This window comes from Rutidosis leptorrhynchoides, chromosome 5 (genome assembly GCF_046630445.1).
Source record: "Rutidosis leptorrhynchoides isolate AG116_Rl617_1_P2 chromosome 5, CSIRO_AGI_Rlap_v1, whole genome shotgun sequence".
In the NCBI taxonomy this organism is placed as follows: Eukaryota; Viridiplantae; Streptophyta; class Magnoliopsida; order Asterales; family Asteraceae; genus Rutidosis; species Rutidosis leptorrhynchoides.
The window spans coordinates 28,349,022-28,374,250 of NC_092337.1; the positions used below are offsets into that span (position 1 = coordinate 28,349,022).

General features: G+C 35.1%; 4 protein-coding genes across 4 annotated transcripts; 2 read left to right on the forward strand and 2 right to left on the reverse strand.

Moving 5' to 3' along the window:
• The first annotated feature begins 1,026 nt into the window (after positions 1-1,026).
• LOC139847741 (protein DNA-DAMAGE INDUCIBLE 1-like) lies at positions 1,027-5,387 on the forward strand. The gene is made up of 16 exons (XM_071837463.1): positions 1,027-1,215; positions 1,313-1,345; positions 1,748-1,878; positions 2,011-2,116; positions 2,206-2,322; positions 2,543-2,608; positions 2,750-2,812; positions 2,902-2,946; positions 3,033-3,094; positions 3,305-3,398; positions 3,543-3,635; positions 3,720-3,789; positions 4,458-4,528; positions 4,708-4,771; positions 4,983-5,008; positions 5,109-5,387. Exons 1-16 carry the CDS (start codon positions 1,150-1,152, stop codon positions 5,232-5,234), a joined length of 1,233 nt encoding a protein of 410 aa, XP_071693564.1. The 5' UTR covers positions 1,027-1,149; the 3' UTR covers positions 5,235-5,387.
• A 340-nt stretch (positions 5,388-5,727) lies between these two features.
• LOC139848251 (uncharacterized) lies at positions 5,728-6,976 on the reverse strand. The gene is made up of 2 exons (XM_071837988.1): positions 6,876-6,976; positions 5,728-6,435 (listed from the first exon to the last, which is right to left on the reverse strand). The coding sequence occupies exon 2, from the start codon at positions 6,426-6,428 to the stop codon at positions 5,766-5,768; it is 663 nt and encodes a 220-aa protein (XP_071694089.1). The 5' UTR covers positions 6,429-6,435; positions 6,876-6,976; the 3' UTR covers positions 5,728-5,765.
• Positions 6,977-9,693: 2,717 nt separating this feature from the next.
• LOC139848483 (BTB/POZ domain-containing protein At1g55760-like) lies at positions 9,694-12,229 on the reverse strand. The gene is made up of 4 exons (XM_071838212.1): positions 12,111-12,229; positions 11,453-11,598; positions 10,873-10,991; positions 9,694-10,306 (listed from the first exon to the last, which is right to left on the reverse strand). Exons 1-4 carry the CDS (start codon positions 12,227-12,229, stop codon positions 9,704-9,706), a joined length of 987 nt encoding a protein of 328 aa, XP_071694313.1. The 3' UTR covers positions 9,694-9,703.
• Positions 12,230-19,011: 6,782 nt separating this feature from the next.
• LOC139848484 (uncharacterized) lies at positions 19,012-20,478 on the forward strand. The gene has a single exon (XM_071838213.1). The coding sequence runs from the start codon at positions 19,012-19,014 to the stop codon at positions 20,476-20,478; it is 1,467 nt and encodes a 488-aa protein (XP_071694314.1).
• Positions 20,479-25,229: the final 4,751 nt, after the last annotated feature.

Sequence of the window (25,229 nt, forward strand, 5' to 3'; positions counted from 1 at the left end):
TTATATTATGTAAAATTACAAATACGAAAGAAACTTATAAGGCCGGTTATATCCCAGTGTCACAGGAGGAAAGTGACACTGACACGGATTTGGCACTTCTGACTCACAGCAACGGATGTAAGACCACCAATGACGCGGCGTCAGAGGGGTCACTATATTGACGAGTTTGTGTTTGAGCGTGAGATTGGTTTTAATCAATCAGATTTTTTTTGTTATTAATTTATTTTTTTCACCAAACTTCTAATCAGATTTTATCATATCACCCTTCAGATATTTGACACAAAAATTGACATTTTGAGTTAACGGGTGTTAAATAAAATCATAACCAAAAACTCATTTTTTTACCAAAAAGTATATCATTTGCCTTTGACGTCACAGTCACGTTGTCACATACAAACGTAAACAATGGTCTAAGTTGGTAGATCTAGATCCCGTGTCTATTCACAACTGCATATATGGTAATCAAAATAAAATTTTATTTAATTTAACTAGTGAAATGACCCGTAAAATTACGGGTTTGTTTAAACAAAAGATTTTAATGACATGTTTTAAGTGTTAAGTGAATGTAAATACTAAAGTCATTTATTTCAATGACCCATTTGACTAAGAAACTTGTCGTTGGTTTTACAAATATATAGAGAGATGTATTTTCACATACATATGTAACGTAATTAATTTCGTAAAAAGAATCCATATTTGAAAATTAATAATATAATAATTATAATTATTATATTAAAGTAAATAATAAAAATAAAGTTCGCTCAAAGTTGTTTATTTATATTTTTAATAATAATAATTATTAATAATAATAAATGTCTTTTAAATTTTTTTAGGAAATTAAAAATAATAATTTAGGAGAGATTAATATTTTCTTTTATAAAAGATTTTGTATTATTTTTTATTTAAATTAATATATATTTATAACATTATCATTATCAAAATTAAAAAGTAATTAATTTAATGATGAAATTGTCATTTTAGAACTTTAATGACTGTATAGATTCGTAACCCCCCACACACAACTAATTTCAATTTTACCGCACAACACTTCAATATCCTGCAAGTAAACCAATCACAAAACCTAAATAAATACACAAGCTGCCATATATAAAATTCATCAACAAACTTCAATCAAATTCAAACAACAAGATGAAGATCACCGTAATGACAGCCGATGAACAAATTATAACCCTAGAAGTTGACCCTAATGAATCTGTATGTATCGATTCTTTTATACATATATTTTTATTATTATTTTCAAGTTCATATTATTTATCAAGATCATCTAATTGAATCGTGATTATGCTTACAGGTGGAAAACTTGAAAGCTTTGCTTGAGATTGAGGTATTACTTGATCTTACTAATCAGTTTATCTTAATTTTTATGTCAATGTCAATAATTATAATGGTAATGATGAATTTTAAGTGTAATGTAGATTAGGTTGTGTTTAGCATTGTGATTATGTGATTGTTGTTGTACTTAAAATATTATTTCGTATATAGTGTACATGTCATACGTTTGGCTATATAATGTTCAGATAGTTAGTTTTTGATATGTAGTTTACTAGTATCTGCAACAAAATGTTACATCCAATTATCGAATGATGAATGTTTGGAACTTTGAAAAGTACTATGTCTGAATTTTTTTTTATTTTTTTTTTTAAAATTTGATTTGTCACACAATGGGAGCTTTTTTCAATATTTTTACGTTCTTAGATTTATTGTTGATATGCTTTATGATAAGCAGAGTCGAGTGCCATTACAACAACAACAGCTGCTTTTTAATGGAAAAGAGATGAGGAATACTGAGACGTTGAGTGGTTTGGGTGTTGTTGATGGCGATTTAGTGATGATGGTTTCAAATACTTCTTCGTCAAGGTATGTTTTTTTACCTGTACAACGATACTTGTATAAGCTTAAGTCTTATAAAGCCACTAAAGATTAAGGGCAAACAAATCGGTTTATGTGAAAAACTGTTGTAAAAGACAAACATAACACCTTAAATTTTAGGGTTTCTAGCAATGAAGTATTGAATCCAGACGGATCTGCAGTGAATCCATCTGTCTTTCAACAGCAAATTCGAAATAATTCAGATATGATGGCCCAATTGTTTCAGGTGGAGATTTTATTTTACTTTCACTTTTAACATATATGACATATATGCATATACATTTGAGTTTCTGACCCGTTAAATGTGAATAACAGAGTGATCCTGAGTTGGCCCAAATCATTCTTGGCAACGATCTAAATAAGTTGCAGGATCTGCTACGTATGCGTCATCGTCAGAGATCTGAATTAAGCCGCCAACAAGAAGAAGAAATGGTAAGCTTGTTGGTTGTTACATATGTATATCTTAGGCCATATTAGTTCGTTTATCCTGTTACATATAAGACACAACCTGAATCGGGTCATGTTTTAGTATTTTGATCGTAATGGTCACCACCAAAAAAGTCTATGTCATCATACACATATCTTATGTAAGTTGGATTTGAGCATTTTACAATTGAGCTCTATGCTAATTTCTTTTTCTCTACAAAAACAGGCACTACTCTATGCAGATCCTTTTGATGTGGAAGCACAAAAGAAAATTGAAGCTGCAATCCGGCAGGTATATCGACATTTTACATATTTTTATTTTTTTCTATTTTTTTTCATACTTTGGACATAATATTAATTATCATTGTGTTGAATTTCAGATTAATGTTTACATTTTACTTTGGTTTCTCATCTAATGCTAATAATGTTACAGAAAGGTATTGACGAGAACTGGGCTGCAGCACTGGAACACAACCCTGAAGCTTTTGCAAGGGTGGTGAGTAATTTTCACCATCACTTTTTAAAAAATAAAAAATTCAATAAGGTTTCATTATTGTAAAGAACACCTTTGAATCATATTTTCAGGTCATGCTATATGTTGATATGGAAGTCAATGGTGTTCCCATAAAGGTAATGATGATTAACAGTAGTGACATTTTGTACATTTGTGCAAACATAATCACATAAGTTCTTATACGTGTACTATGTAAATTCAGGCTTTTGTTGATAGTGGGGCTCAATCAACCATAATATCGAAAGACTGTGCCGAGCGTTTGGGGTATGTGCAATCTGCATTTTGTGCTCTTGCTAAATTACACAAATTACTTCGGTTCGAATTACCAAGCATGCTCTTATTTTTCCATTTAATTTGTACAATATGTGGAACAAAACATCCAACTGTTTCTAATAATCTGTTATTTATATCATATTAGCTTGTAGGGAATCCAAGTTTTGACGTAGGGTCTTTATTTTTTATTTTTTTTTGTAGATTATTAAGGCTTCTGGACCAGCGTTATAAGGGCATTGCTCATGGAGTTGGCCAGTCTGAGATTCTTGGTCGGATACATGTTGCTCCGATTAAGGTAAATGTCACTAGAGGCAATTCATCATTTCATTTAATTATATATAATTGTAACAGTCATCTGTAAATTCATATTCTTGAGTTGCTTTAAATGTATATGTTTTCACAATCATCTTATGGATTTTGAATATTTCAATCATCGTAGATCGGCAACAACTTCTATCCTTGTTCCTTCGTCGTGCTGGATTCTCCTAATATGGAATTCCTTTTTGGATTAGATATGCTTCGTAAGCACCAGGTAAATTTCATTTTTGAATTGCTTGAATTTATAATTAACGTTTATTAATACTGTGCGGATCGTTATAACATCACATGTGTACAGTGCTCAATTGATCTGAAAGATAATGTTTTGAGAGTTGGCGGAGGAGAAGTTGCCGTACCGTTTCTGTCAGGTTTGTTTTTTAATTCTGTCCTACTTTAGAACTTTGTACGTTAAGGACTTTGAAGTAATAAATACTTCTTTTTCTTTGTAACTAAAAATGCTTGTTGCATATGCATTAGAGTTGGAAAAATGGTTTGGTTAGACTGGTTAGGTAACTGGTCAAAATGTGGTCTGGTTGATATGCATAATGTTTGGACCATGGGTCAGGTTGGGTGACCAACAAATATCTATGTGTCCAATTAAAGACTTCCTAAATAATTTATATACCATATATGATTACAAAAATATAATAATAACAATATCATCAATTTAAGAATTATGAGAAAATAATAATATATATTTAGAAGGTTGTATATTTTTAGCAAAATTTGGAAGGTCAACGGATGGTGATATTTCCACTCATGTTATTGATAATCCACCATTGTAATGCATTAATGCTTGTACTGTACAAGATCTAATGCATGACAATGGTGGATTTGTCAATAACATAAGTGGAAATATCAATACACTGATACACTTTGGGTTACTTTTGACCTGTTTGACCAGTTCTACTCGTTTGCTTATTAGCTTGATCTTCAGATTCAACTAATTTGTGATAATTAAACGTATTTCAAATCAAGCTTTCATAAATACAGGAGTGACATCATAACCATTATTCGTGTTTGTAAAAACTAACAGAAAAGGACATACCACGTCAGTTCCTAGACGAGGAGAAGCAACTTAAGGAAGCATCTGGCTCTGTAGCCCCAGTAAGATATTTCATCATTACAATAGTTTTTTATACTTCACGTAATATACGTGACCTGATTTATGCTCTTAGAAAGTGCAATACAAGTGTAGACTTGTAGGTTTGCTTACCACCTAAAAATCTTTTGACCGTGTTCTTGACATACTTGTACTTTTTTTTTTTTTTTTTTTTTAATTACAGGTTTTATCTGGATCAGCACCACCAATGAGCAACACCCCAAATTCATCTGGAGGTCAATCATCAGGTTATTATATCTTACATACTACGTATTACATTTTCAAACCGGTGAAAAATTTTATATGCCATGTTAGATCAAAGTCATGCTTAAATATGGAAAATTTCCTAGACGTTTTTGAAGGAAAATTGGGACATGCTTTATCATTTTTTTCGGTATACCTGAGTAGTTTGATTTATCATTTTAGATGATTAACATTCATGTTTTGATCATCATGCAGGATCTGGCAGTGGTGGTCCAACACATGTAAGTTTTATATTGTTTACTTTTGATAGTGCATGGTTAATGGATAAGATGCTATGAATAGCACCATTGCAGCAGATAACTGAATTTTGTCTTAATGCAGGGACCTGAATTTGAAGCGAAAATCGCGAAGTTGGTTGAGCTAGGGTTTAGTAGAGAGGCGGTTATCCAAGCTCTAAAGTTTTTTGATGGCAATGAAGAACAAGCAGCTGGATATCTTTTTGGTTGATGAACTTCTACTAATTTATTGTGACATTATAGTTTTATCTTAGCAAATTGAAATGTGTACATTGTAACTTTAATTATATCTTTTTGATATGATTATATGAAATTGTTGACTATCAACTTGTTGGGGATATGAATGGTGCATCACTTTTCAATTATCGCGTTACAATCATTAAGCAAGCTATTTGATCTGTCAAACTTTGAATAGCATATTCTTGATACTTGATCTTATGCTGTGAAAACTTAAAACATAAACACTATCAATATCTTAACTGAGTTCGAGACCGTATGCTAAGCAAATTTCACAAGATAATGTGTCTAGGTAAAGAAGTATACACCATAACATTATTTTGTGCAACAAGACCAACATCAAAACATGATAAAATAAATCCAACAAACCATAATGATTATAAATATTCAACACACCAATGACATTTAAAATTCCTTTTAAAACCAAAAATGAAAGGACATAATCGTTAATTGTTACTCATTTTTCCAGCTTACATTTTCAAAACGCAGTACACAAAAATTTAACTTAAAACCTTTCTGCTAATCTTGCACTAACAGCCCTAAGCTTCGAGTATACCTTCCCAGCAGGGGATCCCATAATAAGACTGCATAGCGAATCTCTAGCAACTTTGATATTCGCAAACGATCCCAAAATGTGAATCTTCGTATCCGCAATAACAATTCTCGTTTTTGTAGAATTCTCAATTGCAAACTTAGTCTTTCCTCCTTTACCAGACAGCCTTCCGATAGCACGAGAAAGATGCTCGCCTTTAAGTGTCTTCACATCCTTAATCTCAAACGAATCCACATAAAGTTCATCCAATCTTAGCAATGCAACTGCATCGATCACATCAAATCCAAGCATAAAAGCGTGAACAAAATCTGCACACTTTTGAAGGTTACTAACGTCTGGAGTATCCCGTCTAGTCATCATCTCAACATTTCTTGTTTTCACGTTCATACGTATATCAACCTTCATTTGATCATATATAGGTGTGTATATATCCATCCACGCTTTCTTCAGCGGTGTGTACCTATGCTTGGGGACAGATATTTTACGGAACTGGACTTGGCCATCGGATACCTCGTGAGCAGTTAAAGGCTTAAAATTTGGCTTTGCAATAGCTTTAACTTCGCTAGGACCAGTCTCTTCAACTTCCATTGAAGCAGCTCCTTTGTTCGATTGCATCGTGTATCTACAATACAATTTGCTAATTAAATCAATACCACTATCCATATCAACTGTATATACAGTAGAATATGAAATGGATATAAGCTAAATCAGTAATTCATTAGGTGAATTCAAACACTTGTAGCAGATAGGAAAGCAACAAATTTATAAATACCTAATTTTCTTAAACTATGTAAGAGAATTAGCTTAAAGTGTTAAACCCTAACAATTCAATAGTGACATGATTAACATTTTAATTGGTGAAAGCCTATAAATTTACCATCTATATTCGATTCAAAAGATAAATTCGAACAATAAAAAGGAAAATTAAAGTGCGAAAACTATACTTTATATCAGATTAGTAGTTTCAGCTAAACATGAATTTAGCAATTCGAAAGATAAATTTAAATTACAAGCAAATCAAATAAGTATAAATTAATATGAAATACATCTATATACACTTACCAGATAATCGAAAAATGGAGAAGGAGAGACGGTAGCTTGAACGGCAGTGAAAATCGTAATGAAAGGCTGCAGAGGTTGTAAAATTAGGGTTTATGAACGATATATGTTGAAGAATATGTTCTAATTTTAGGGTTTGTCTATTTAGCCCCCTTTTCTTTTTTATTGAGCAAAGTATCCCTATCTAATAATAATATTTAAGCTTTAGCCCTCTTGTTTTTATTTTTATATGTTAATTAGTTACTCGTATAGTCGTATATGATTAGATGATTAGATGATTAGATTATCTTTCCATTTCTTTACCCTTCCATTTAAACTATCTTTAGAGCCACATGAAAAAAACGTAATACAGTAATTCACATATTTTTGAGATAGTTAAGACATGCCTTTGTATTAAAAGATAGAAGATTTTTCTTGTCCGGGCTACTCGGAAAGGCAGGTAATTCGATTTCAACCTTTAATATACGCAGCTCAACATGATTACTCTTTGTTTGTTTTCAACACATCCCTAGTCACCATAAAATATGCGCTTTGTATTAATCTCAATAACAAAAACGTCCAAGTGTATCAAGTTAAAAGTAATTAGGCTTTGTGTTACGCTTGAACTCACACTACAATAGTAAAATTTGCAAGCATGCCGTTGCACATCGCCTATCATGACTAAAGATCTTATGCTAAATTTATGTAAGTAAACCTCATTTTCATAGTTTATGGCTCGCTTTTATAGTATTATTTTTTCTGAACGACGGTTGGGAGTCACTGACGGGCCCGAACGCGATGTTATAACCCACTCACCAGATCATTTTCTTGGTCAAACTCAGTGGCGAACCTAGCTTGTAACCCGTGGGATCACGGGACACCACTATTTTAAAATTTTTATGTAGAAAATATTCGTTAAATTGTATATGACACCACTAAATTTAACTATAGGACTCCATATATTTTTCGAATTTAATGTTTTTTCTTTAAATTGTATAGGACACCACTAAATTTAACTAATCGAACCACGTATATTTTTTGAATTTGTAGTTTTCTTTAAGGTAAACAACCTTTAAAATAGCATTCTAATAATTATTACTGAAAAAAATTTGGGGCCCCATTGAGTCCCAATCCAAGATTCGCCACTGGTCAAACTATTAAAGCCCTACCGCCCCTTAGGAGTAAACCCCCATGTCGAATACATACGGGTATCGCGTGTGTTATACCCCCTCGGACGAGGTTCGAACGTCCGCCACCTTCGAGACCCATGAAATGGACGGGTAACAATAAGAGAAATTTTGCAGCGAGTGAGAGTCGAACCCCTGACCTCTCATATGGGAAGTTAGGTCACCACTACACCAACTCATACTTGTTGCTTTTAAAGAATTATTATTTATTAGAAAAAATGGCAACAAAATGCATTGAACTTTCATCAAAATTCTATCGTATGCATTCAACTTTTAAAAGTTCTGTTGTATTTATTCAACTTTTAATTCAATTTATCCTTTTAATTCAATCTGATCTTATGAAGCTTCACCAATTTATAATTACACTTTGATAGTCGAAGCTTCACCAATTTAGTTTTGAATTTTTTTTCATCAACGCAATTGACTACCACAGCAAGATATACCTGAAAAAATAGATTGACCAGAAAAGAGATGAATATGAACTCATCCATATTATATTATATACATTCATTCAATCTCAAACAAAGTTAATAACCTAAACTTCAATAAAAATAAAAATAAAAAAACAATAACAACAATAAACAGATTTTAATTCGTCCCTCTAAATCATCCCTCATCCCCACAAAAAACCCAAATCGAAAAATCCTGCAGATTGTGGCGGTGGTGTCAGAACTAATTCGTAACAGCTGGTGGCGGCCAATGGAATTGAAAAGTTGGTGCCGGATCTGAGTCGCTGAAGGATGAAGAATGAACGATGTAGATGAAGCATATTTATGGTGCCGGATTTGGAGTCTTCGCCGAAAGATCGAGGTGCGATGTTTTGATGAAACCCAAATTTCGCCGGACAAACCACCTCCGGCGATGAATCTACCTCCGGCGATCATCAAGGTTTCTCAAGGTTTGTCATATTTGGGGTTTTGTTTAAATGGAGATGCTTATTTGTAAGGTTTTCATATTTATGTTGAAAAGGAGATTCAATTGATCAGTGAAAAAAGATGAGGTATTTAGATTTAAGCTGAATAATGGATCTGTGAAGCTGAATAATAGATTTGTTGAAGAGTTTAAGATGATGATGTTTAACTCATCAATTATGTTTGTTGAATTTTTGGAAATTAACGGAAAAATTTTGACGAGTGTTAAGTCAAGTGACCAACCACGTAAAGAAACCCAAATAGTAACCGGTAACCGGATACAAGGGTGACAGGATGCATACAATAGGAGAAAATACAAAGTTGAATGCATACAATAGAACTTTTAAAAGTTGAATGCATACAATAGGATTTTGATGAAAGTTCATTTTGGTGTCATTTTCCCTATTTATTACTAGTTTGGATTTTAAGTCCTGATTTGGTTTAAATTTGCCCATGTATGTGTTTACAACAAACTTCTTTAATAAATTTACAAAATAATATGAAAACAGAACAAAAAAATGAAATACAAAACAAGATGGGAACGTTTTTCAGCAACTGCAGACAAACCAACATCACCCAGCAGGCTTCCTTTAAATGAAACAGTTTTGTAGCTGTACACAAATGGATTGTGTAAAACTGTAAATAATCCATCCATATTTCATTACAACAAATCATATAAAAATACAAATCTTGTAGCATACCAGTTCAATAAGGTCAGTAGATATGAATATATGATACAGCTATTAATTGAATTTTAGAAACCTTTCCAAGCAGAAAGAATCTCGCTAACGACTTCACCTATCAATTCCCTATCCGCAGTTTGTATAAACGCATCAAATTCTTCGCTAATGTCATAAATCTTACCAAACTTCACAAGATACTGAATGCAACATATCTTCAACTTCGGCAGTCTATACATTGAAGCACTTTGTAGCCTCTCAAGCACGTTCTTCGTATCAATATCTTCTAATAAACTTTCTTCACACGCATCTTTCAAATCGCAAATGTCATATTTATCAGCAGCTCGTAGAAGATCAAGTCTATGTTTAATAAAATCATCATACTGTATGTTGGAGTATATGTAATTAAGAAAAGCTTGACATGATTCAATGGGCATGTCGGTTATGTTTATGGCCGACATTTCTTTTTCTTTCAAGTCGTGAGAGAACATGCTACGAAATACTGGTGAATGGGCTGCGAGAACAGCCCGGTGGGCCCCAATGGTTCCGTTAGATGCACATATGAAGATGTCTGTGTGAATACTTTCGGATAACATTCTACCAAGGGATGAGAGTGCAGATGAATTCGTGTTGTTTTCTGCTTCTTTTTCGCTCCAAATGGATCGAGGTTCTGCGTCCTGATTTTTTACATAATGTTTTATCGAAGAGTAAAGGTTAGTCAACTAATATTGATGCAAAATTAGCAAAAATAATACAGATTGTCTCCACCTAATTCATGTATTTCACCTAATAGTAAAGATGGAAATTTCAACCCGTTTAATAGTAAAGATGGCAATTTCGACCCATTTACTTAAAAACTTTGTGTCAAACAAGTTTTCTATGTTTAACAAACTTTGATTAACATGTTTGGACTTAAAGTTTGCTAACTTATAGTAACTTCTTACCAAACTTCTATATTGCACACAAGAAGCTATTAACTTGTGATACTATGTTTTAGTTCAGATACTAAATTTGAACAGTAAACGTGTGAAAACAACCAACAAGCAACATACATAAATCATAAAGTCAAAAATTTGGTTCACTAACAAATACCATATCCTTCCAAAAATAGCAAATTTATTTGCACTTTAACGACAACGAGGCAGTCATTAGAAAAATCCAAAATCCATTATTTACTTCATATTATACTTATATTTAATTTATATTTATAATTATACTGTAAAAAGAAAGATGAAATAGTTACGTGTGGAGATGCGATCTTTAAATCGAGAAACTCAACGTCAATGATGAATCTTCCGGTCAATGGAACCTCAAGTGCCCAAACGAAACCCACACTGCTTTTTAACGGTTTATCCTTAATTTCTGCATCCAAATCATAAAAAGAAAACGGATTGTTAACTATTATTAGTGCAACAAGTCTCGCAGTAGGGTCATGTCTGCTGAAGGTGGCAAAATGGGTGGGTCGGGTAAACAGATCAGTTCAAAAACAGGCCGGGTCAAGTTAAACTGAGTTTGTTTCTTAAGAGTTATAACAGTACATGCATAATCAATTTGCCAAATATGATTGAAAAACAATATTACCACAGTATCTAAATTTTGAAATTAACAATTTTGAAACCATTGGACCCATTATACTGGTTATCAGTTTAGAAAAACACTATGTGACCCGTGCTGATGTATAAAACAGAATCCAACGCGACTCATTGCTACGTAAATATCACCTCAAAATGTAAACTTTCAGAACGGCTCTCGTTTTATCATAAATATCGAAGTTTTTCTGTTTTTATTTTGTGAACAACAAGGAGTATAAATACTAAAATTACCTGGATGAACAAAAGTTTTACGACCACCCAACAATGAGACTACACGAATGTTGAAGGAAGCAATCGGAGGACAATCTCGAGCTGATTTTGGTATCTCTGGGAAGAGTTTAATCACCAAATTTCGACGCTTTTCCAACACTAGATGCCTTCAGATTACATTATAACACAAACCAAAATCACTAATCTTGTCCATTTAGAAATTTTACATTTGTACCTACGAAAACTACTTCAAACTTATTTTTAAATGATTTTTCTAACGACAACGCTTAGACTGTCGTTAATGTGCATAAAAATGTTGTACACGGCTGTTATATTTTGATTTTAAAGTGACGATTATTAAATTGTACATTAGTTTTATACACGTTTATAACGACTCTTTAAAGGATTTTGTTACAAAATTTCATTTTCAAAATCTTAAATTTCACAAAATTACTTTTCCCTTCTAAGGAATTTTATCAACTAAAAGTCTAAAACCAATATAACAGGATAATAAGATCTATTGTTCAACAACAATGATTGTAAGCTTTTGAACATAATCAATTGTATAATTATATATGCTACATATAATCATATATACATAATACATTTAAGAAACAAGTTATTACAAAAACCGTTAAAATCTGTCATAACAGAAAAAAACTGATAAAACAGAATTTACCAGTTCCAGTTGCCAATCATAAAAGAGTCAGATTTCCTATAAGAAGAAGAACCAAAAGTATCGATACGCCATTGAGCTAAACGCGAAACTGTATCAACACGATACTCGGAATCATTCATCCTAGCGAAAGCCAACGCCTTCGCGACTTCATGAAAACATTCGAAAATTCCATTGAACAACAACTCTCCGTGCTTTCCCAGGTTGACTTATTATGTTCACTATATTTATGTATATGTATATGTATGTACATACAATACAAACACACACAGTTTCACACCTACTGTGTTTTTTTTTTTTTCTTTCTGTTTTATTATCTTCTTTCTTTATGGGCTAAGAATGATAAAGAGATAACCATCCAGGCCTAGCGGCCACCAGCACTTTCAGTGAAGGGGAGGTCTCGGGTTCAATCCTAAGGGGTGCCCGCATTTAATGACCAAACTGGAGAATGCCTTACCTGGTAGCGGTGGAGGGCTGGCTTGCCGTTTACCCGGGGTTTACCTGCGGTGGGGGCCAATGTGCTCTGGCCCATAGTGGGGTTCCTCGTAAAAAAAAAAAAAAAAAAAAAAGAATGATAAAGAGATTAAGGTTAATTAATAGTGGGTTTGAGGGATTGTGGCCCGAATTTTTGGGAGAGTTTCGGGCACGCAAGAGTATTGATTAAGCTTCTACGCCATTAATTATGAATTACTTACCTTTATAGCAAACTCAAGTATATGCGTGGGTTCTGTTTTATATGCTACATACACGAGTACATATTTTAGCTTTATTTTTGTATGTGTGTTTTTAGCTTTACTTTTGTATGTGTGTGAGTCGTATTAGTTTAGCAACGAAATACGGAGTAACTTATTAATTTAAATTGGGGTCTTTTACTTTAGAATGGAATAATTTGGGGCTTTAGAATCACCATTTTTTCTTAAAATAACTAAAATACTTCCTGTCTATAATTTTGTCTATTCAATTTTGTCTATTTAATTATTGCTTACATTTAAGTTTTATATATTTCTTTTTCCTTTTTTAGAACGGGATACCTAACGAGTAAATAATGTATACAAATACGTACATCGTTTACATATTGTCTCTAGTGAAGCTTGAACCAACAACTTATTATTAGTTATTTTGGAACATAATTTGACTCGATTATTTGATCTTAGTAGGTTTTGTATGTCTTTCGATCATTTCATAACGCTATGACGTTCATGCTAGTTATATTTTAATAAAATAAAAAAATGATTAATGTTGTGAATAGTAAAACCGAATCTCGCTACCTATCTAAAGCAGCTACATGGCACCCGAGCCACATAGGCGATTTTAAGACTATTTGTAGTGGTTGGGGGCGTGTGTTGCTTTTTGTACTTTTTTATAACTAGGACGTGTGAGTTAGTTGTGTGAAGTAGTGATGGTGTGGGTTGGTGGTGTGGGTGGATTAGTGGAATGCTGATGCGGTATTTTATTTTTAATTTTTGTTGTGTTTTTTGTTTTATTTAAGTGGGAAAAAAATGTAACACAATTTGAATAATTAAAAACACATCTTCCATTATAAATTAAAAAAATACATAATTAAATTCTTTAAAAAAAGCTACATAAATTAAATTCATAAAATAAAGACGAAAAAACATAAACTAATCGGGATTCGGGATGTTGTCAATGTTCAAGTCATCCTTCAACTTGTCACGAATCATCTTTTTAAAATTTTGAAGACGTATCACGTCTTCCGGGTCTTCAAAATGAGCAGATGATTTCCCCAACACATCAAATTGTGTAAGCGCAGTTTGCATACTAACATATTCATTGAATTTATCAATCGCACTTTTCTTTTCCACGGCCATATTAGACATTTGGTCCAAAAATTCGTCCACCCTTGACGAACTCGAACTCTTACCAATAGATGACCCACATGCGTCCGTAGAAGCCGCTTTTTTTGGGCTTTCTTCAATCTATCACGTCCCATTGAACGTGGCATCGATATTTCCCCAAACAACTCCGCCTCGTCAAAGTCTTGCGAGAGTCGTACCGGATCTCCTTGAAATTTCCCCCACAACGTCGTCAACATTCACAAAGTTTTCTTGAGCTTTAGCAACCGGATCTTTAGGTACCCTCCACTTTGGATGATCTTTCAAGAAAAAAAGGCTTCCTTGTGAATAAACGGTTTCTTATATTGACTTAAATATGATTCCTCCGCATACTTGTAAATGTCATCATCATTAGCACCACTACGCCAATTATCCTTTATATCCTTAAAGATCGGCAAAAACTCCGTACATACCTTGTTGACATCTCGCCATTTCTTTTTTTCGTTGTCTAAGCGTTGCCCGTGTTTGTGGTTGACTTTGTTGTTGTTGACTATCTTGCGATTCTTCATCTCGCAATTGTAGTTGTTGTTGCGTTGGTTGCGGTGCCATTCGATACATTTGTTGTTGTTCAAACATTTGTTGTTGTTAATAAAACGCCCAAGCTTGTTGTTGTTCAAAACTTAACCGAGGTTGATTGAACCCTAACAAGTTTCTACTTAGGTTGGTAAATTGTTGAGAACTAGGTGTTTTGAGTGGTGGGGATGATAATCCGGGAGTATTCGTCCGACCGAACACAATAAGATTTGAAAACGAACCGGATTGCTTAAGTGGTGTTTGAAGATCTTCATTATCATCTTGCAAAGTGAATGGAGTGTTTGGATAAGACAATTTTTTTTTATAAAAATATGAAATGTAGGAGAAGTATGTTTGTGAAGATGTGTAGTTTGTGAAATGGGGTTTGCAATATATATATATATATATATATATATATATATATATATATATATATATATATATATATATATTATAAATTATTATTATTATTATTATTTATTAAAATTCGTTAAATTTTATCGGATATATATATCCACCCACCCGTTTGAATTTGATCAAACCCCACCCTCCAATTAACTCGCGCCACACGTCCCTTTTCTCCCATCCACTCCGTTGCCATCCCCGTCGCCTGCCCACGCATACCAGCGTTGCCCCTCTCCCCTGCCCTTCTCCACGCGCCGATACTTGAGACGGTTCGGCGTGGTCGGCTGCCACCTAGGCTCCCACACCGTTACCCTCATACTGATACAACCCGTGTAAGCATATGAGGGTGGGGACTACTTTGGAAATTTTCAAACAATGTATGCTAAATTGTATATGATACTATAGCATATTAGAGTTCTGACTATAGCTGCAACCTATCTCATATTTGGTCTGAATCAGACGGGGGACTAGACTGGAACGTATTTAAATCGGACGTGTTTTCAGACACATCGCACTTTCGCTCGAGTCGAGGTATGCTTTCTTAGTTAGTTGTTGGTAACACTAAATAATACTATACTCAGGTTAATCCAAAAAAAAAAAAAAAAAAAAAAAAACAGTACAAATTACCAACAAATTTTATACTCATCACTAATGATCAGATAAATAATACGGAGTAATTTTATATCCTTGGAAGCAAAGTATATAGTTTGATTCATTCAAAGAAAAAAGTTTAGTAAAGCATTGGGTAAAGATTATAAATTTGGTTGTAGGGACTTGTATAACATTATGTTTTGTTGGAATGTAAGGTGGAATATATATGGTATGCAATAGACATGCCAACATATATATGACACTTTAAATCCCAGTACGTATGTGATGGTATTTTTTTTTCCAACCTAATTTATACAATGATAGTTTTATATTTATAATTTAATATAAATTAAATTTGATTTCATCGTTATTGTATTTGTATATACTCGTATAATCAACTTGCTTGTCCGAAAATATAAAAAATAAATAGAGTTGCGATATTTCCATTTTTCACTATTGTTTTAATTACTCCTACGTCACTATAAATACTCCTTATTACGGCGACATAGACATCGAATTATCTTATATCACTGACACACACGTTAAGAAGAAACCTAATTCGCAACGATGTTGGCATACCATCGAAACTAGGGAAAACCCCCAGAGACCTTTCCAAATCGCATTGATGTTGACAGTATCATTAAAGGTTGAAAACTCCCTACTTGAAGTGAGAATCGAACATGGGTTGACAGTACCTAAGTTGAATCACACCTCCATACCACTCAAGCCAAGCTTTAGTGGTATAAATACTCCTTATTAGATTAGTTATAATTATAATTTGTAATTGTAATGATTAACTAAAATAAACAAACGTCTAAAGGTGTAAAAGTGTAGAAATTGCCGAATAGGGTAAAGAGTGTTTTGTAGTTAACTCAAAGTAAAAGAAGATTGGTTCTTGCTTTTGACCAAAACTATATGCAATCCAAGTCGAATAATGCAATGTGGGTCACTTACACATAGGGAGATGATATTTCTATTTTTCTTTTTTCTTTTTTTATAGATCCACTATAATTATATCCTAGTTTCCAGAAATACTCTCAAATGCATAGTAACAAGAAACTTGTGTAAGGTATCATTTAAGGTAGTTTAGTATATTTGAGTGTATTTATAAAAAAGCCAAGTGAAAATATCAATTCCCTTCCACATATGCTTCTACGCATCCCAATGAAAACTAATATAAAACGTTAAATGTTAGTCGGGATAAAACGTTATGTTTACAATCAAGGTTAGATGGTATTGTATATATTATCATTAATATTCATAATCCTCAAAGAGATGAGAGAGAGAGCACAGAGTGAGAGAGCTAGGAAGGCGGCAACAAGCGGCGACGGCAGAGGAAGATACAACGGCAACGGTAATGAGAGTCGATTCACGAATTCAAACAAGAAACATTTGACTTCGTATATGCTTTTCAACTTTCCGGAAGACTATCGGGTTATTGATCTTTGGAAGCTTTTCAAACCTTATGGGGCGGTGAGGGATGTATTCATGGCAGGGAAGCGACTAAGAGGTGGGGAAAGATTTGCATTTGTACGCTTTGCTGAGATAAGAGATGTAGAAGGGTTCTTGAAGAAACTCGAAAACATCAAGATTAATGGGGTTGGGATTAAGATTTTTAAAGCCACCACTAGGGCACCGAAGGCAGAATATGGTGAGAAAGAAACCCACAGAAAAGATAGAAGGGATGGAAACAATGATACTCGCAATCAATCCAATCATAACAAGGGTGTCGATGGAAGGTCTTTCGCAGAGGCAACACGAAGGGTCGACCTTAGGGAGAAATTGAATGAAAAAAAGATGCACTACTCATCTTCTACTCACTCAAATATCAATGGTACTAGGACCAAGATGGTGGAAGTGCAAACCGATGAAAATAGTGAGGTTAATGATACTCTAAAGAGGGCCATCACCGGTGACATCGTTAACATCAACTTACTGGGTATACTTGGTTCGATTTTAAAAGCAGAGGGTTTCATCGATCTAGAGGTGAAAAAACTTGGTGGGCGATCAGTGATGGTGGTATTCCCAAACATCGAAGAAGCGGCTGTTGCTACTGGGATTAATCATCCTATCAACAGGTGGATTTGCAAAATCAGGAGGTGGGATCTATCAGAATGGCCGGAAGGACGAATGGCGTGGCTTTTGATCAGGGGTGTTCCACCACCGTGTTGGACGGAGGGAACCTTCTCCTCCATCGCTGAATGGTGGGGCACGGTGTACGGATTTGAAAATTGTAAACTTGCAGGGAATCAGCAACTAGCGTATGGAAAGGTTCTGGTGAGTCTTAATGAACCGGAAGAGGTTAACGAGGCGTTAAAATTAAAATACAAATCCAAGTGGTACTTCATCAATATCTCTGAAGAAAAAAAGAAGAAGATCGCGATTAAAAAAACAAGGCCATCTTCTTCATGTGATTATGAATCATCAGAAAGTGATAGTTTCTCTTATGAATCTGATATCAATTCGGACATGGTTTCAGATGACGAATATCATGAAAGCTCCTCGGATGATGAACTCAGTTTATTAAAAGAGGTGTTAAGATCAGACAGGGATATGGAAGAAGGGGAAAGGTCCGGTGAAGAATTGCCGGAAAATGGAGGAAGCTCCGGTGAAGAATTGCCGGAAAACGATGGTGTTCTCAACCGGGAAGATGAAGAGGGTGTTAACATTGGGAATAATGTTGATGAGGTGGCAGAGACGGCTGAGTTGTCGGGTGACGAGGAACATATTCCCGAGACACATAATTACTGCTATGATAATAATGGTGTTAAGGTTCCAACATGCGGTAACGGTGGTGATAGTGTGGAAGATAAGGGGTCTCCAAGTTATGTTGCACATACTGGGCCTTTACATGGGAGCAGGCCCAAGGGTGGTGATATGGCTACTAATGAGCCCAGGAGAACTTTTGAGAACAATCTGGGCCAGAGTAATACAGATCCAGTTTCGGATAGCTTTGATAAATCGATACCCAATGGGCCCAATTTAATTCCTGATCCATCATTATCAAATGCTACGGGATCATCACACTCCGAATCTTCTAATTCACAGGAGGCAACATCGAGGAAAAACTCCTTGCAACATAAAATTGGAGAATTGGGCAGTGATTCGTGCAAAGAGAACAATCGATTAAATGACAAAATTGGAGATGTACCAAGCAACAACTGTGAAGAGAATAAAAATTCAAAGAAATCAAAAAAACCTAATTTGGTTGAGGTATCTAATTGCAGTGATTGTTATTGGAAACATATGTGTAATTGCAGGGCGTCTTCGAGGATTATGCGGTTCAAATCAATGGCTAGGAATTGTTCGGGCAAAGATAATCCGGTGACTTACTGCTGTAAATCTTGTGGTAGGAAATCGAGGGTGAAACCCAGGAAACCTAAGGGTGAAGGTAAAACGTTGTAGAAAGACCCGATGGTGAATGGGATTAATTTCTCGAATGAAGATCTGCAGAATTTCGGGGAACAAATCGGTTTGAGGTGGACAACCTCAAACCATATGTAAGTTTTGTTCCTTTGTTTTGTCGTTTCCTTTTGTGAATTATGAAGATACTTTCCTTAAACGTGCGTGGCTTTGCGGTAGAGGGTAAATTTGGTTGGGTAAAGGAATTGTGTGGCTCCGAAAAACCTTGCATAGCGGCCGTTCAAGAGACTAAATGTAATACGGTGGGTGATTATTGGGTAGAATCCTTGTGGGGTAATGGTAATTTTGGATATATACAAAAAGAGGTGGTGGGTAATTCGGGGGGTCTCTTGCTTGTATGGGATACTTGTTCATTTGAGGCAACTGATGCAATGGGTAACGAATTCTTTCTAGCAATTAAGGGTAAATGGAAAGCGTCGGGGCAAGAATCATTCATTGTTAATGTTTACGGACCGCATGATGATGCCGGGAAAAAGTTATTATTGGATTCCTTAGGAAATCTTTTGGTAGCTCATGACTCGGCTTGGTTACTTTGTGGAGATTTTAATGAGGTTCGGGAGAAATCCGATAGACTTAATTGTGAATTCATCCAATACCGGGCCAATAGATTTAATAGGTTCATCGCATGTAATAGGTTGGTGGATATTCCAATCGGTGGGAGGCGTTTTACACGAATAAGTGATGATGGGATAAAATTTAGTAAACTCGATAGATTTCTTGTCACGCAAAAATTTTTGGACCTTTGGGAGGATCTTTCAATCGTTGCTTTGGATCGTAAGCTATCGGATCATTGCCCGTTAGTCTTACGCGACAAAGTGATTGATTATGGACCTAAACCTTTCAAGGTCTTTGATGCTTGGTTTGATTATGAAGATGTGGGCAAGGTTGTGATGGATGCTTGGTTAATTCCGGTTCGTGGGTCAAGAAAAGATTGTATTTTCAGGGACAAATTGAAAAATGTCAAGTCAAATCTTAGAGTGTGGAGCATTAGGAACTTTGGGGAACTTGACAGCGAGAAAAATTCTTTAAAAAAGGAAGCGGGGGAATGGGAAAAAAAGGCTGAAGTTAATGCTCTCACCGAGGATGAAAGGGTATTATGGCTTGGGTGTAGGAAAAAATGGATTGAGAAAGATAAAGTTAAAGCAAAAATGTTGAGGCAAAAGGCGCGGATTCGTTGGATTCTTGATGGAGACGAAAACTCAAAATTTTTTCACTCTTCCATCAAACGCAAATATTCAAAGTGTAATATTAGAGGACTCAACATTAATGGGGTGTGGAACGACAATCCATCGGAGGTCAAAAACGCCATGTTGAATCACTTCAAAACAAGATTTCAGAAAACCATGTGGGCTAGGCCTGGGATGTCAGGCCTCATTTTCTCGTCGCTGGCCCAGTATGGTCGATCCAGTATTAATGCAAACAGGCCTGAGGTGGTACAGCTTATTGGGCCTGATCAGATCACGGCTGTGGGCCTTGGAGTCCATGGCAACCCATCAGCTCGACCTGACTTTGGTATTGATTCGGCAGAGGCTGTAATACTGGAACAGGAATTTACGGAGGGAGAAGTTTTAGATGCAATTAAATGATGCGCGAGTTCAAAAGCACCCGATCCCGATGGTTTTAATTTAAGATTTTATAAAAAAATTCTGGGATGTCATTCGGATGGAGCTAACCGAAGCAGTCAATTTTTTTTGGGAGAAAGGGGAGATTTCGGCAGGTTGTAATGCCTCCTTTATTACCTTAATCCCAAAAATAAACGAGCCTATCGATCTTAACGATTACGGGCCGATTAGCCTTATCGGGAGCTTTTATAAGATTGTCTCGAAGCTTTTAGCTAACCGTCTTAAAAAAGTCATTCCGAATCTAGTGGGGTTCGAACAAAGAGCCTTTATTAAAGGGCGGAATATTATGGATGGTGCTTTAATTGCCAACGAGACGATTGATTAATTGAGAAATAAAAACATCGCGAGTCTCGTCTTTAAAGTGGATTTCGAGAAAGCTTTTGATACTTTGAATTGGGAATTTCTCATGGAAATGATGAAAATCATGGGGTTTGGTGAAAAATGGCGGAAGTGGATTTTGGCGTGCCTTAGTTCTGCATCCGTCTCGATTTTGGTTAACGGCTCACCTACTAGCGAATTTAAACTCGAAAGGGGCGTGAGACAAGGGGACCCGCTCTCACCTTTTCTCTTCATCATTGCGGCGGAGGGGTTAAATTGGCTAACAAAGGCGGCGGTTCAATCAAAGTTATTTGACGGAGTGGAAATAGGCCGAAACAAAATTCCAATATCACACTTGCAATACGCCGACGACACGATATTTTTTGGTAAGTGGTGTGAGAGCAATATCGTGAATCTAATGAAGCTTCTAAAATGTTTTGAACTTGCATCCGGTCTAAAAATTAACTACCACAAAAGCAGTTTATTTGGGGTGGGGCTTGAACATTCGGAAGTTATTGATGCGGCACGATTAATTGGGTGTAAGGTCGGTTCCTTTCCTTGTATATATCTTGGACTCCCCGTGGGTGCGAAAATGAACAAAAAGATCAATTGGAACCCGGTTGTTGATAAATTCGAAAAAAGGCTTGCGGATTGGAAAGCCCGTGCGATGTCATTTGGTGGAAGATTGACTCTCGTGAAATCGGTTCTCAATAGCTTGCCGTTGTACTACTTATCGCTCTTCCGTGCTCCGCCTTCCGTGCTTAAAAAACTTGAGTCTGTAAGACGTTCTTTCTTTTGGGGGGGGGGGGGTTCGGGTGAGGGTAAAAAACTTTCATGGGTTAAATGGGATAATGTGATACGTCCTTTCAAGGAGGGGGGGGGGGGTTACATATTGGTTCTCTCCATGCTAAAAACATGGCTCTAATCGGCAAGTGGAAGTGGAGGTTTTTATCCGAAGCTTCCTCCTTGTTGGTTAAGGTCATCAAAAGCATCCATGGGGATTCGGGTGATTTTCCTTCGGGTGGGGATAATTCTTGTACTTACATTTCTACTTGGAGCAATATTGTGAAAACAGGATATCAACTTGATGAGCTTGGCATTGAATTTTCAAATTCTTTCAAGAGGAAGATCGGGAACGGACGAGACACATTTTTCTGGTTTGATTTGTGGCTCTTAGACATTCCTCTTAAAGATCGATTTAATCGACTCTTTAGGCTGGAAAGGGTACAAAATGTCTCGGTTTATTCGCGGCTAAAATGGGATGGATCAGCTTTCTTCGGGTCTTGGGATTCGGTGAGGCAACCGGGGGGTAGAACGGGTGATGAGCTCGTGGAATTATCTCGGCTTTTAAGGGACTTTTCGGGGTATAATGGGGAAGAAGACCGGTGGACTTGGTCGTTAAGCGCAAATAGTAAATTCTCAACAAAGGTTCTTTCGAATTTGGTGCGGTCAAAATTAATTAGTTCGAGGGTTACGGGGATAGAGACATTAAGGAATAATTTTGTTCCTAAGAAAGTGGGTATCTTCATTTGGCGGGCACTAAAGGGTAGACTTCCCGTTTTGTCGGAACTAGACAAGAGGGGAATCGACCTTCATTCGGTACTTTGTCCCATTTGTGATAAGGAAATAGAGACGGTTCAACATGCACTCTATCATTGTGAGAAAAGTAAAGAGGTTTGAGATAAGCTTTACAAATGGTTCGATATGGCGGGTGGGGCTCTAGATAGTTCGAGGGTCTTTCGGGGTTTTTCATCGCTACAAACTTCCGGTATAAGCATTAAAATTTGGCAAGCGGTCGAGTGGACATGCGGTTATTTAATATGGAAAAATCGCAACAAGATGGTCTTCAAGAAAACGTGTTGGAATCTACCCTTGGCTCTTAATGAAATTCAAGTCAAGAGCTTTGAGTGGGTTGCGAGGCGGTGTAAAATCAAGTCGATCGAATGGCATTCTTGGCTAACGGATCCTAAGTGTTATATTTTATAGTGTGTTATGTCAATAGTGTGAAAATTAATATAGGCATTGATGTGTGGGAAATGCCTCCTTAGCATCTTAGATATCAATGGCTATTGTAAATATTGAGATGTACGAGTTTCCCATCTTGTACTGTAACGTTTGAGTTTTAATAAAATTATTGCCTTTCAAAAAAAAAAAAATTATTATTACTACTATATACTAACTCTCGTACTTTGAAATAGTAAGGGAATAGTAACCTATTTTATATCTTGTAGAAAAAGGTAAAGAAAAATAATTAAGAAGATTTGACACATGTATCTTCTTCTAGAACAAGAAAAAATTAATTTGAGATTTTACAATTGTCTACAATAAAGTCGTTAATATTTCCTTTCAATGTCACCTCACCCGATTTATAAAAATCATCTAAGTTAGACTTCTAGGATATAGCAAACAAATAGCAAACAAGACTTTGAACTTTGCTAAAGAAAGAGAAGAAAACTTAATGTTAATTTTATTTGTTTTTGTTTGAACTATAATATTATTATAATTATATGAATCCTCTCTCTCTCTAATTTAGACCGGTTGTAACGGTTGAATGCCACATCGTTGGAGGCTGACATGGCACCAACCGCCGCCCCCTTCCTCTTGTATCAAGGCGTTGCTGGCCAATTAATTTGAGGCGTTTTTGGGTTGACAACGGAGATGGCAACACCCTTGCTTGATATTTATTATTTTTTTATTATTTTAAAATATTATTTTTATCTCTTTATAATATTTAACTCAATTATATTTTAACATATCATCACAATACTCTTAATCCACACAAAAAACCCACACCACTACTGCTTCACTCAAAAAACACACACGTGCTAGTCATCAAAAAATACAAAAAACAACTCATACCCCTAATTCACGCCCCAAGGCCCCAACCTGAAATGTCCCGTTCATATTGATTATAAACGTTCCATATTAATTGATTTCGTCGCGAGGTTTTGACCTCTATATGAGACGTTTTTCAAAGACTGCATTCATTTTTAAAACAACCATAACCTTTATTTTATCGATAAAGGTTTAAAAAACATTACATAGATTATCAAATAATGATAATCTAAAATATACCGTTTAGACACGACCATTACATAATGGTTTACATTAAGAATATATTACATCAAAAATAAGTTTCTTGAATGCAGTTTTTACACATATCATACAAGCATGGACTCCAAATCTTGTCCTTATTTTAGTATGCAACAGCGGAAGCTCTTAATAATCACCTGAGAATAAACATGCTTAAAACGTCAACAAAAAATGTTGGTGAGTTATACGTTTAACCTATATATATTATCAAATCATAATAATAGACCACAAGATTTCATATTTCAATATACATCCCATACATAGAGGTAAAATTCATTCATATGGTGAATACCTAGTAACCGACATTAACAAGATGCATATAGAATATCCCCATCATTCCGGGACACCCATCGGACATGATAATTTCGAAGTAATAAAGCATTCCAGATTCTAGAATGGGGCTTGTTGGGCCCGATAGATCTATCTTTAGGATTCGCGTCAATTTGGGGGTCTATTCCCAAATTCTTAGGCTACCAAGCTAAAAAGGGGCATATTCGGCTTCGATCATTCACCCATATAAAGTAGTTTCATTTATTTGTGTCTATTTCGTAAATCATTTATAAAATTGCATGTATTCTCATCTCAAAATATTAGATTTTTAAAAGTGGGACTATAACTCACTTTCACAGATTTTTACTTCGTCGGGAAGTAAGACTTGGCCACTGGTCGATTCAGGAACCTATAACAAATATGTACATATATATCAAAGTATGTTCAAAATATATTTACAACATTTTAAATACGTTTTAATGTTTTAAGTTTATTAAGTCAGCTGTCCTCGTTAGTAACCTACAACTAGTTGTCCATAGTTAGATGTACAGAAATAAATCGATATATATTATCTTGGATCAATCCACGACCCAGTGTATACACGTCTCAGGCTATATCACAACTCAAAGTATATATATTTTTGGAATCAACCTCAACCCTGTATAGCTAACTCCAACATTACTGCATATAGAGTGTCTATGGTTGTTCCAAATAATATATATACATGGGTCGATATGATATGTCAAAACATTTGCATACGTGTCTATGGTATCCCAAGATTACATAATGTAGTGACCCGAACTTTTCCATGTTTATATATATTAATTGATATTGATATTTACATGATTAAATGTTTCCAACATGTTAAACAATCAAACTTGTTAAGACTTGATTAATTGAAATATGTTTCATATAGACAATTGACCACCCAAGTTGACCGGCGATTCACGAACGTTAAAACTTGTAAAAACGACATGACGATATATATATGGATATACATATGGTTAACATGAAATTATGATAAGTAAGTATCT